Consider the following 14,531-nt stretch of genomic DNA (forward strand, 5'->3'; position numbering starts at 1 on the left):
TGCTTCTAAATCACATCCAATGTGAACTTGCATAAATGCAAGGCATAAATAGGGTTCTTATAACTCCACAGGCACCTGAAAGTTTTAACTACCCTTCATGCTCACTTCATATTCCATAAAGAATCATGGAAATACAGGGAATACTTCAAATATAAATATTTCACAAATCCTTCTCATGTGGCTGTCTTATTCTTATCATACTCCACTCTGATGGCCTTTGTTTGTTTTTGTTTGGAAAATTAAGTAGTACATTAACCTTTCCCTTCAAATATGCCTTTTGATGTTCATTCTTACACCAAAAAAAAAAGTTAACAACCCAAAACAAATAAAGATGCAAGGGAAGAGATAAACAAGATACAATTCATTAGGTACAAAAATATGCTGTTTCAAATTCAGAATAATTTAATAACTCTTCGTTATTTCATATGTATCTGGAAATGGGACAGATACATGTCCTGATCCTGTCACAAGAGGTAGAATTCCAGCATTTGGTACAACGTTCCAAGATAGGGTTAAAGTGACATTCCTGTTTCCCCTATAAAAAGATATAATAAACAGATGTCAGCAGAAACATTTGTAGTTCAATAAAAACATTTTAATTCAAGCACTGAGGTATCAAATACTTTATTTTTAACCAGCTATTCCTAATTGGAATTCTAATCTACACACAAGTTCTTCTCAAGTCGTTTGAGATCCGAGATGATGCTGGGAAACAGCAGCATTCTCACTGCAGGTCCCCCATAATAACCCTCCTCAAGTCACTTAAGTCACAGTTATTCGAGCCATCAACCAAAACGCTTAAATGAGTAAAACACAGAAAACAGAGAGATTTGAGCTAGAAATCAGGAGACGATGATTTGAAACCTAATTCTATCATTATCCAGATGGGCAAACCTGAATCAATCAAACTCTCTCAGGGCTGGAAACTTTTCATCTGCAAAACCAGGTTTGGTTAAAATAGCTCTCCCCTAAAATCCTTTCCAAAGTTGACCCGCAGAGCTTAAGAGCTAAAACTGACCCAAAAGATCAATCGTTCTAATTCCTTCATTTTGTATAAAAGGAAGCTGAGGTTCAGAGAGATTAAGTGAACCGAAACTAGAAACTTCAGCATCAACTCCTAGACCAACACGCGGCTTCCTCGTTCAGGTTCCCAGGCAGGCTCCTCTGACACCCCCGAAGGAGCCCTTTGACGACAGTCCCACTCCCGGGCCAGCAGCCCAGGCTCCCTGTACCCTTAAGGGCAGAAGCCCCAGGCCCTCCTCGTCTCACCATTACAGTTCCCATAATGCGAGAGAACTGGGCACTTTTTTAGACCTGGGTTTGCACGGTACTATTTCTACCCCATCTTCCAGTTCACATCTGTATAAATACTTTTCTTTCTCAACTTTTCTTTTTAGCTGTTTTTCTTTACAATAAAAACACATCACGTCTTTCTCTCCCCTTCATGTAACATCACACGTAAAAAATGACAAAGAATTGCTCACTTGAGACCATTTCCATCGTCAAAGAAAAAATACTTTGTTTTCATATCTTTCAGCAGCAGCTTTGGATTATCACCTCTCAGAACAATCTTGTCCCACAGAACAACCTGGTTCAGAGCCTACATTAAAATAAAAATTAATTAGATAATTCAACAGATATAGCATCTCTGTCACTTCAGAAGTATGTTAAGCGAAGAGTTTAATTTATATGAATGAATCCAACTTTGAGGGAACTGCTAAAATCTTAAAGCAGACAAAATGGTAACAAGTAGATAGACACAGGAGTGAAACTTCTGGACAAAAGAAAGATACTTCCCTAAAGGAAATCACCCCTTTCGCCAAGGCAACTGTATTATTTAGAGCCCTCAAAGTTTAATGCAAGGTTTTAGACTTACGTGCTCTCCAGAGTGAGGCCCTAGGAGAAACAGAAGGCACTAGAATCCCTAGAAGGGAAGCATTCTTTTAAATCACTTTTCCCTGTAAAATTTCTGAGACCCTCCAACCCTGTGGACACTACATGGTGCCAGGGAAACAGAGAGAACTAATCCCTGTAGATCACACTGCTAATACAGGTCACTGCTGCTAGATTATCTCATGAAAATTTATATATCTCCAAGGTTTTTAAATTATCAAGGCATCACTAAAGAAATGAAGACTTTTTAGGTTTTTTTTTTCCTTTAAGGAAACATAGGCACATTATTGTTTTACTGGCAAAATCCTAGAAGTCAGACAATTCTTTTAAGCCACTGCTTTGACATATCATAAGCAAGTTTCGTTTGGAAAATTAGAGTTACGAAATGGAGAAAAAGCACATTTGTAACCACTTCTAAATGCCAAGAAATGTGTTCTTATGAAGCTACCATCCATTAGCTTGTGAGGCCAACTGCTCAGCATTAACTAAAAAGAAATGTGGAGCAGTTAAGTTCTAAAAAGGGGTTCAAATCTTCACCTTAAACCCTCCAACATTAAACAGAAACATCAAGACTGAAGAACACAGAATCAAAGATATGCCAAAGTAAAATGACTTTTTATGTATATTTATTCATTCACCAAAGCAGTGATCTGTCAAATTCCAAACTGTATTAACTTACTGGCCACGCTGGAGTAAATCAGGGTGATGATCTGCTCAGGTGTATCCATCACCAAGAAGGTGACGTATTTATTTGGATCATTTGCTGAAACTTGTAGAATACTTGTGCTTACAGCTGTCACTCTTATCTAAAGAGCAGCTTTTTCTGTTTAACGCTTTGTTGATTCTCAAGGGCAGGGATCAAAACTTATTCAACCCAATATTCTTACTGCCCAACAAAGTATCCTCCATAAGAGATGTGCTCAAAATAAATATACAAAGAATTGAAGTGCTAATGATTCCAGTTAACTAATCAAACCAATCAACAAATAAAGTTGATTCATTTGTCATCCCTTGAAAATGAATATACAGTTCAAATACAATACAGAAGTAGACTCATCTCTTCACTACGAATTACCTCAGGCTATGCTGGTAACAAAACATAAGGGTAACTCAGGTAAAAACAACATAGAAGCATTTTGATTCCACAGATTTCACCTTTCGGAGTTAATGCACATACCAGAATCATTCACCTTACACTTTTAGGACCTAAGAAGATTTCTGTTTTATCAATATGCTATATAAGTATTTTAACCCTTACTCTTATCTTCAACAAAAGCTCTAAATCAGACTGGACTAATAAATTTCAGTCACAAACTAATAGTTTTAATAATGTTATAATAGGTTTTAATCTAACAGTTTAATAGCTTTTAATTATAAAACTTCTAATCAACTCTAATTTAAGATTAAAAAGACTACTTTAAGTGCTCAAACTGATGAGTCCTGTACAACTCAAAACAAAGTAATGTATTTCTCAATATAAATTAATTGTAGATATATGGCTTAATAAAAGACTATCAGAACAGCTCACATCACGTATTAAAAGAGGAAAAATATAAATATTTAGATGGATTTTAAAATAATCTAAGAGACGATTCACAAATTAGTTATCTTTACAGTTTTTGATTACATATCTGGGTAACAGAGTTGTAAGCACAAGTTACAAATTTCACTGATTGAAGTATCTTGCCGTCTATCTCTAATGGTAGCTGTGGAGAGAGTATCTTAGCTTAAAGAAGACTTAGCTGAGGAGTAATTCGACCGCCTCATTTCCTCATAACCCATAGTTCAGCAACATCCTGTTGGAGCTTATCACTGCAAACAGTCTCCAAAGATTTTTGATAATGAATTATTTTGAACCCAAACTACGCATCTTTATTTACAAATTACGTACATGATACACATTACTATTATCGTTAGATATATTATTATTGATAGTGAATGTAAATGTGCATTTCAAATAGGCTTCTTGACTAATGCTAAATTGTTCTCAGCCAACTATTTATTAGATCTCTTTGATTTTTTTTTTTAATCCTTTAACGTGGCTGTCAGCTCGGCCATTTTCCTGTCGCTCACACGTGTCTGGACCGTTAGCATTCTCTTCAATCTCTAATTTCTTTGAAAGAATTTTTTAACCATTTTTCCATTTGTGAGGATTAGTTTATTTAAAACTAGATGATATAATCTACTTAATTGGGTACACATTGCACAACTTTGCAAAATGCTGAAAGTGAACGGACACATGTATGCAGCAGGCTGACCGCTTGCCCTACAGAATTCCCCCTCTTCCTCCAGAGAAGGTGCGTGTTTTAGGAGGCGTGTGACTTAAGGACCCAGTAGAGTATCAGTGTCAGTCCACAGAGTATCAGTAAAATTTCACATCTTTTCCCTCTTACTTTAAATTGAGAAATACATAAATGGACTTTTGGCTTCCGGCGTGGCACACGAGGAGCTTGCAACTTGCCACTGCATCCTAACGCCAAGTAAAACGCTGAACAAACTGAAAATCTGGCAACTCTTCTTAGATCCATAAGAAAAGAAATAGTAGCTCTTAATTGTTTTCCTTATATATCTAGGCATTACCTTGCTTGCACCCCACTCTCGGGAACCACAATGCAGGGGGGCTGTAGAAGCAGACAGAAAAACAAGAAAGACAGAAGCTACCAAAGGAGATGAAGTTTTCTTAGTAGAGTCACCTTTCCATGGGCTTGTGATATTTACTAAATTACTCAGGTCAGATATTTCGAATATATAAAATTTATATTCTTTTCTAAAGAATGAGGTTTTAAATATCTATGAAAATACTTCTATACATATACTTACATTATTTTTTGTTGAATATTCGGCTGATAAATAAAGAAACAACTGCTTAACATTCCAATCAAATATATTTTCTAGATGTATATAAATTAAGGGATATATAAATCATAAAGCAGCATACAACTTTAAAACAGATTTTAGTTATTCTTAAATTAATTATTCATAGCAATACTGATACTAAAATTAAAAAAAAAAAAAGGAGAGGTGGCCCAGAAACATACTGGGCCTCTAATTTAATAAAAATATATAGAAGATGATATACTGTAAAATCCAGCTCATTCCAAAGTCAAAAAATATCAGTGAGATTATCAGTATCCTGCCCTGCTCCTCTAAGCATTACTACCTGAGATACTTCAATTAATACAAACTTAACCGAGAAATACAAAATTTCGTTTTCTGTAAAATCAACCCACTAAGTCTAAAAAGAAAGAGGACTTAGTATTTCAAGCACATATGATTCCACTGGAGTTCTGAGTATAACCAATCACCACAATATAACTTAATGTTAAGCAAAAGTGAACTAGGCTCAAGTAATTAAACCAAGTACGGTAAATTGTACATATTATTTTTGGACATATGCCAGTAGAGATCAAAATGTCTCAACCCATGAAGTGCTTTAGTAAGAGTACACAGCTGAATACCAATCTGGTTTCATTAGTTTGCACCCGAGTGAAAAAAACTCACCAGGATTAATTACAAGACTGGTGTGTCACTGAGAAATGAACTGAGTTAATGTTTGGATTTCATTAAGCATCATATGTAAATGGTTAAGTCATTTTATTATATCCGTTTATATACTAACAGCTACATGTTCATGACATTCCACTCTTAGATATGTGTATCCACTAAGAATCACTATTTTGGAATTCAGAAGCCTTAAATATCTCTCTATAAAAACAGGTACAATTTCAAGTTTTAGCAGCCATATTAAGAAAATCTAAACTACAAATGATGAAATTAAATTTCACTATAATTGCCCACATACACAAAGTTCCTACTTTCACACTAGCTCCAAACTCTCTCTCACTAGCTTAGATTTTTTTTTTTTTTAAGAGATGAAGACTTAAAAGCAAAAGTTTAACACAGGACTTTTCTGATGGTGTACTCTATTTCCTAAAAAAGTGCCTACAGAACTAATTCCTAGTCTACTTCTAAACCTAGTAATTTATTTCTAAAAAACTCAAGTTAAAAATAATTCCAGGCTAGTAAAGAGACTTGTCAGGTAAACTCCACAGGTAGATAATCTGCTTCCACTGTTCAGATAGTTGCTTTACACAAGTTCAAACAGTTCAATCTCCATAACCAACTTTAATCCTGGGGTCTTAAAAAGGCAGATGAGATCCCAGAAGTGGCAGGTAACAATGCTGCCAAGATAGTAATCTAAGACCCTAAGAGAAGATTAAACTGGCCCAGTGACCAGAGGTGTCAAAAGGTGGAAGTTCAAAATAAAGAGAAAATATTTAAATCACGTCCATTTTAAATAACTCTTTTAATTGTTACGATTTCTCTGACTCTTATTATAAAAGTACTTATAAGAAGAACGATAATGCTAATATGGTTTACCAATAATCATTTGACAATGACCTTCTGAATCACAGCAGATGCAATTCACTTTTTCAACATATGTTTCTCTCTGCTATCACAAAACATGGACATATTCTTGGGGATTGTACATGAAACGTTACATCTAAGTAGGCTGAGTAGTGGTTACATTCTTCCGTCTTTAATTTAAATGATCTAATTTTATCTTCTTTCCTAAATACAGATTCAAACTCTCTTATAGCTTTAGATCTATTTAATGTTTCTGTGAAGAATTTAAAGTGTGTTCACACAATAATAACTCATCAATCTATAAATACAAGTTTTCTCAAGGTTGAACGAGGAGGTATTAACACGACTATACTGATGAAAACATAGGCATAGAAATTTCCAAGGTCTGACTGATTCAATGGATAAACATACTTACTGTCCCCCAAATCACTAAATATGTATATCATTGTAATACTAGAGAAAGAGCGATGAAATATTTGCTAAAAAGGATATCAGCAGTTATATCAAATGTAATGAATCCCAGATCACTTCTTTCTCTAGGTCCAGTGAAGTCTTCTACATTTTTTCTAGAAATAAAGATAATAGTTTCACCATCCTTCATACATAACAGCATACAAAACTCACAAAATTCCTTACATACGTGAAAGACAGGGTCTAGCTGTATCCCACAAAGAAAAAAGTAAAAATCAGAGAAACTGGTAAGTGTGACAATAGAAACATTCTAATCCACTATAGAAGTAGGTCTTCAGCTATTTTCATTTACCTTCAAAGAACCCCTAACAAAACCCAGGGGGAGAAAAAAAGTGCTCATAGAATGTGGAAATACTCGATGTCAAGTGATTTGGTAGACTGGGTAGAAGAAAATTACATTTGACTGCAAGGTGGTATGGAAACCAAGATTAAATGAACAACTACTATTCACTGAGCACGTACTACGTATGCGTCCGGGTCAGGGCCACTATGTGTTTTTGACAATTATCTCAATCCTCACAACAGGCCTACGAGTTGGGTATTACTTCCACTTCAGACAAAAGGAAATGAAGACCCAGGAAGGTAGGAAGCTTGCTCAAGGTTCACAGTAGCTAACAGCTGTTCAGTGTGTACCATGAGCCACCCTCTTCTAAGCCCTCCCAGAGCAGACAGCGCTCGTGATGTCCAGCCTGAGTCTACCGGAATCTAAAAAAGAGTACCTAACAAACATCAATGCAGGGAGGAAAAAAAAAAGTAAGTGGGGAATAGCCATTAGATGACTGGCTTGTTGGCGTTTGTGACTTATAAATAAAACTAAGGTTGAAGACGAGGGAGCTTTCGTTGGAAGATGGCACAGATAAGGAGGACACGAGAACCAGGGGGGAAAAAAAGCTACGAATCGAAGAAAGTGCCAGAGAATAAAAATCAGCATAAAAAATGGGCATTAACGAAAGGACAATGTCATTTCAAAATTCTACTTCGGGCATTTTCGCAGATTTATTCAAGCGGCTAGCCCTTCACAAATAAAATTAAAAGCACGCCGCCTGGGAGCGCTGGGAGGCCGACTCCTCCCCGGGCATCCAAACCTCTCTTGCCAACTTCGCAGGCGCCGCGGGTACCTTCGGCGGCGGGACGAGGGGGACGGACCCCGCTGAGGGGCTGTCGGGGGGCGAGTCGGGCCGGGAGCGCCCGGGACCCCGAGCCCCGCGCCGGCGGGGGTGCGGCCGGGCTGGCCGCTGGGCTGGTGTGGTGCTCCCTTATTGGCCGGGTGCGGGCGAGGGAAGTGAGGCACAGGAAGGAAGCGGAGGCAGCGACCCGAGCAACGCTCGAAACGAACATTTAAGAGCAAGCCCGGGAAGGTGCGGCGGAGGGTGGGAGTCGAGGGAGAGCCCCCAATGGATCCGCCCGGGGGCGAAGGCCGCTCGGGGAGGCGGGGAGGGGAGGGGGTTCGCGCGGCAGCCCGGCCTCGGCGCCCCCCGCCCCGCCCCGGCCCCGCCGCCCGACCCCGGCCGTACTCACAGCATGATCCTCGAGACGTGCAGCCGCACCGGGACGCTCCGGTCTTTGAAGGCGGTGGTGATGAAGCAGCCGAAGGTGAGCGCCGCCATCACGCTCAGCGAGAAGGCGAACAGCGAGTTCGCCCGCGACAGCACCGTGTTCATCGCGGCCGACGCCCCGAAACCCGCTCCCCACGCACACCCGGCACCCCGTTCCGGCCGCGGTCCACCTCTCTGCGAGCCGCGCCGCCTGCGCCGAGCGTTCCAGGGTGGGGGGAGTGGGGCGCGCTGCCGCGGCCCCGCCTCCTTTCCGGTCCCCGGACGAGAGCGAGCGCGCGCGCTCCCGCCGCCTGGACACACCCACCAGCGGGCGGGACGCGCCGAACCGGAGAGCCGGAGCCGCGCGGGGGCCCGCCCCTCCTCGCGCGGCCTGGCGCCGCCACCAATCAGCGACCAGCAAGGGAGGGGCGGGGCTTCGCCGCGGAAGGCCCGCCTCCTGGGCGCTGGCTTCCCGTCGTTCGGCCCGCGGCTCGCCCACCATCCTTTCCCCGCCCTTACGGCAGGTGCTCTGGCGCTGCGGCTTTCTGGGTGCTTAGGTTCCGTCGATTTGCACTTTAAACCGGCAGCGGGGCCAGGTAGTTTGGTTTGTGTCCTGGCGTGTCGCGTTTGGAAACAGAGCTTTAGAAAGCGCCGAGTCTTCCCCTTTGTCAAACCTGGTCAAAGTTAGAACTTCGGCTTTTTCGGAGGGCGTGGGAGCCTTTACTTTACTTTCCACGCCCAACCTTAGACCAGTTCCTATTAATGCTTTGCCTTACAGCGGCCGCTAACGCTGTGTTAGCCGATAAGGATGCTGCTACCCAGTTTAAATAGTCCATTTAACAAGGTGTATTGGGGAGCTGAAAGGATGACCTCACTAGGTCCTTAGGATCAAAGGCGGTGGTGGCTGTGGAATCGCTATGTCTCACGAAGTATAATTTAAGTTTTATTTACATAAAATATTTAATATGTATCATATATAAAGAAGATATGTACTATAAAATACATAAACTTACAATTTAACATTAGCAAGCCCTCAATACATAATGGCCCTTAGGGGCCGTAGGGTTCATACAGTGCCAATCCCTGAGCTTAAATATACCGTCTGCCAACACCTTTGTTCCTTTTGCAACGAGGCTTTTTCGTACTTATAAAAATGGGATTCAGAGGGCCCAGTAATCCGCTGAAATTATTTTTTTTTTTAATTCTCTGTCCGTAAGCCAGAAGAGTTTACGAACACCTGAGATACCTGCAAACCAGAAAGTGATGGTATGATCCTGATGCTGGCTTACGTTGTCTATCGTTGAGCCCTTGCTTCTTTGCATTATTCATTAATCACTCAGTTTTCATACAGCCATGCAGTTAGAATTATTACTAAGTGCCTACTGTTCCAGGTAGAGTTCTAGGCTTTGAGAGTACAGGACTAATAAGGCAAAGTCCCTGCTAAACTGGAGCAAAGCCAAGTAATGAAAAATGGATAAACTATAAACTAAGGAGAGATCCTTAGTTGAGTTAAAACCTTAAATTTTTATCTTCCAGGCAGCCAGAGGTTATTCAATAAAGCAACGATTTATTGAATACTTAGCACAGTGCATAAACAAAACAATTAGGTATTCTTATTATAGGATGACTTAGAGAAGGGCTGCTTGTTGTTACAGGTGTTGATGTCCAAAGAGAGTATTCTAAAAGATACGGGACTGCAAGTATGGGTTTATGTAAGAGATACCCAGCAGAGTGGTCCAGCTGAACAATGTATGTATAAAGCATTAGGTGGAAAAGAGTCTGGAAAGGTATATTAAGGGCCTTTTGTAGAAAACCTGGCCAAGGAGTTAGGATCTTATATCACAAGAAGTTACATGTTAAACAAGAGTGGCATCACTGAACAGACAGCCATTTATAAGTTACATGTAGAGAGTAAGCGTCTGATGTTGACCACAAAGGGACAAAAAAAAGAACGATAGGGACATTTCAGAGTCAAAAATCTATGATTTAGCAATTGCTTAGATAGGGGTGTGTGCAAAATATGGTGGAAAGGAGATTGTGAAAGCACAAGTGAAATTAATATTATTATTATGACATCATGGCTTGAACTTGAGTGACTGGAAGTTCCAAAAACACATGCAAGTCCACGATAGGAGCAGAATAGGGTTGGGGTGGGGAATTCTCTTATTCTGTTGTAATTCTCCCATTGTTTCTTTGGATTGTCTAGATACTTAATCATACCATGTACATTAGAGAACACTTTACCTTTTCCTTTCCAGTTTTTAAATTTCTAATTGCATTCTCTTGTCCATCACAGTAGCTAATATTTCTAACAAAATCCTCAATAATGGAGATAATTGGCATCCTTTCATTTCTCCAGCAAGTAAGATAGTGGCTTTGTGATGTAAGTGGTGTGTGTGTGTGTGTGTGTGTGTGTGTGTGTATCATATTGATATCTAGGAAATATCCATTAATTCCTTTTTTATTGAGAAGTGTTCTTTAACATGAATGAGTGTTGAATTATTTTCACATGTGTTTTCTGTATCTTTGGATGTGATCGCATAATTTTTCTCCCTAACTCTATGCCATAGACTGAATGTTTGTGACCCCACCCCCCAAATTCATATGTTGAAATCCTAACTCCCAGTGTGATGGTATTAAGAGATGGGACTTCCAGTAGGTGATCAGGTCATGAGGGTGGAGCCCTCATGAATAGGATGAGTGCCCTTCTAAAAGAGACCCCAGAGAGGTCCCTTACCCCTTCCTTCATGTGGGGACTCAATGAGAAGACTGCCAGTCTATGAACCAGGAAGCCGGCTCTCACCAGACACTGAATCCACCGGCACCACGATCTTGGACTTCTGACCCTCCAGAACTGTGAGAAATGAACTTCTGTTATTTATAAGCCACCCAGTCTATGGTAATTTGTTATAGCAGCCAGAACAAACTAAGACACTCTATTAATATGATGGATTATATGAACAGATTTCCTAATATTGAACCATTGCACATTCCTGGAATAAACTCCACTTGGTCATGATGAATTAATTTTTTTTTTTTGCGGTACGGGGGCCTCTCACTGTTGTGGCCTCTCCTGTTGTGGAGCACAGGCTCCGGACGCGCAGGCTCAGCGGCCATGGCTCACGGGCCCAGCCGTTCCGCGGTATGTGGGATCTTCCCAGACCGTGGCACGAACCCGTGTCCCCTGCATCAGCAGGTGGACTCTCAACCACTGCGCCACCGGGGAAGCCCATGATGAATTAATTTTTAATATGATCTTGGGCTTTCTTTTCTAATTGTTCTTTTAAGTTTTTGCCATAAATATTCATAAGTGAAATTGATCCATGTTTTTCTTTTTTGGTCATAATATTATACTCAGAATATGAATTTGTAAGTTTTCCTTGTTTTTCTATGCACTAGGATATTTAAGTGGCACTTGGATTTATCTGTTCTTTAAAAATTGGGTAGAAATTACCTTGAGATGCTACTCTTCTTTTTTTTTTTTTTTTTTTTTTTTTTTTTGCGGTACACGGGCTATCACTGTTGCGGCCTCTCCCATCGCGGAGCACAGGCTCCGGACGCGCAGGCTCAGCGGCCATGGCTCACGGGCCCAGCCGCTCCGCGGCATGTGGGATCTTCCCGGACCGGGGCACGAACCCGCGTCCCCTGCATCGGCAGGCGGACTCTCAACCACTGCGCCACCAGGGAAGCCCTACTCTTCTTTTTTGATGGTTATTGATTTTTCATTGTAATTACCTATATGTGTGCTTTCTCCCTTTTTAATTATTTTAATTAGTATTTTTTCTTTGTTGAATTTTTTCAAAGAACTATCTTTTACATTTCCTAATTAAGTCTATAGTTCTTTGTTTTCTTATTCATTAACTTTTGTTTTTAACATTATCAACTATTTCCATTCCACTTTTCCTTGGTTTTCTAGCTTTAAGGATTAGACATTTAATTGACATATTTTCATTTTTATTGTTACGATAACCACTTCAGCTGTATCCTAAAATTTTTGATCAGTTGTGTTTAAATTTTGTATTTCTCTTCTGAGGGGTAGCTTAATTGTGTGTGTGTGCGCGCGCGTGTGTGTGCATGCGCACACGAGCTACATTTCCAGGAGGAGGGACCTTTTTCCTTTTGATGGTTTTAAATTGATGTCTGATTTTATTTTATGTAGACAGAGAATGTTGTTTCTACTCTTTGGATTACTGAGGTCTTCTTTGTGGCCTAAAATGTCACTTTTGTGAATATTCAGTGTGCACTGGAAAAGGGTATGTTCTGCTAATGGTATACAGAGCTTGATATAGATCTATGAGATCTATCTTATTGATTATGTTATCTGTGTCTTTTATTTCCTTATTAACGTTTTGTTATCTTTGTTTTCTTGGATTGAGAGAGATGTGTTAAAGTCTCCAAATTATTGTGTTTTTGTCTGTTTTTCCTCTCATCTTTATACTTTCTGCTTTATACAATTTGTTAAGTAATAGTATGTCTTCACTATGAATGGTGTCTTTAGCATCATAAAGTATTCTTCTTTTCCTCTTAATGCTTTTCGATCGGAGTTCTAGCTTGTCAAATGCCAAGATTGCATGGAAGGAAATTGACGCTGTTATTTATCTAAAATAATACTGTAGACCTCAGTTAAGGTTTAGCACTTTTTGACTAAATGTCTTCTCCTCTTTGATAATTTCTACTGAGAACCTGATGGCAGTTATGAGAGGAACAGCTGGAGTGCTTTGTCAGCACTTGAATAAATAGGGAGTGGTCGACTGGGGAAGACATGCTTAGTTACATTTTCCAAGAGTAGGAAGAACCACAGGGTAAAGGTAAAGTCTCCATCTTCTTATTTGCAAATAATTATTCTTCTGTAACACTGAGCCAAGAAGAAGGAAGAGGAGTGACTTAGGGAATACTTTAAATAAAGCTGTGTGCACATGGACAGTTAGGCTGTGGAAGAAGCAGATAAGCCTAAAGAGACAGCATTGTAATCACATATGCTATTGTTCGGGATGTGCAAAGTGCCCCAGAAGCGCCAGGCTACCCAAGGAAGTTGCTGCGGTGGAGTGTGTTATAGGTCTGACCCACTGAGGACTCCCGTTAGAACTATTTTTCATAAAGGGACTATAAATTACACTGTCCATCATGGAGAGTCATACATTTTTCTATCCCTTTCAATGTCCAGGACAGAACCTTGTACCTAGTAGATGCTCAGAAAATTCTAGTTGAATTGAGGTGCCCTGAATCCATAAACTATATTTTTGAAGAATTTTCACAGAAAAGATATACATGTCATACGCAAATAACAAGTATTTAAAGTATAAATTGGTAAAATGGTATCAAGTGAAAGCTAACTTGGATATGAAGGCTGAGGACAAATTGTAGAAGGCTTCAATGCCAGGGTGATAAGTTTGAACATCACCCAGGAGACAGTTGGAACCTTTGGGAATTTTAGTTCATTTGAATATAAAGGCCATGGGGTCTCTAGGTAGATAAGTAATTTCTTAGGGAAGAATGAGACTGCCAGCAAGTAGACCAGGTGAGAGATTATCACAGTAGTTCAGACATGAGATGATGAGCGTGTGAATCAAGGCGATGGCAGTGCAAATGGAGGGAAGGAGCAGATGCATCTGTGAATTTCCCTCCAATTTCATCCATAGCCTCTAGGTTTTTACTACATTGAGAGTATTTCCAAGGACTCTGGGAAGTATCCATATCAAGTCATTCAGCCCAAATTCCAGTCCTGGCACCAATTCACTGGCATTTCATGGATGCAGTTTCATGGAGGACTGTTTCACGGGTGAAGTCAGGAGATGTGAGACTCGTGGGTCAGAGACTAAGGACTTTGTTACTGGTGGCACAGCAAGCAACCCGAGCATCACGTTTGAATTGGTTCTTCTTGGCCTCCGAGTCCCTCGGGGGTGACCCAGAGGGCCCGGATGTCAGCTGTGCCCACATCATCTGCATTTTTGCTGAGGAATGTTAAGCTTGAGGAACGTACCCTTTTATTGCAAGCAGTAAGCAGAGAGACATCACCTCCTCCCTCAAGGTTGCCCGCTGCAAATACAACTCGAGAGATGGCCTGAGTAAAGAGAAGTCAGGGCTTTGCATGGTTGGCGTACCCAGCAAAACATGCGTGAACGCAGAGGTTCAAAGACTTCTCTCCCAGTGCGTGGATCCACAAGTTGTATGTGTTTCAAATTGCGATAAATGACAAACAGCCTTCAAAAGGTGGTGCCCATTTACCCTCCCAGGCACGGTTAACAACCATGGAGCTTTTGTTTT

The 14,531-nt window shown here is 40.4% G+C and overlaps 1 protein-coding gene across 1 annotated transcript; it reads right to left on the bottom strand.

The window, feature by feature from the left end:
• Positions 1-379: 379 nt before the first annotated feature.
• Positions 380-8,546, bottom strand: SPCS3 (signal peptidase complex subunit 3). Its single transcript, XM_082680511.1, has 5 exons — positions 8,251-8,546; positions 6,752-6,827; positions 4,714-4,788; positions 1,485-1,600; positions 380-535 (listed from the first exon to the last, which is right to left on the bottom strand). The coding sequence occupies exons 1-5, from the start codon at positions 8,391-8,393 to the stop codon at positions 403-405; spliced, it is 543 nt and encodes a 180-aa protein (XP_082536637.1). The 5' UTR covers positions 8,394-8,546; the 3' UTR covers positions 380-402.
• Between the last annotated feature and the right edge of the window lie 5,985 nt (positions 8,547-14,531).

Source organism: Grampus griseus, assembly GCF_964374135.1.
Source record: "Grampus griseus genome assembly, chromosome: 21".
In the NCBI taxonomy this organism is placed as follows: Eukaryota; Metazoa; Chordata; class Mammalia; order Artiodactyla; family Delphinidae; genus Grampus; species Grampus griseus.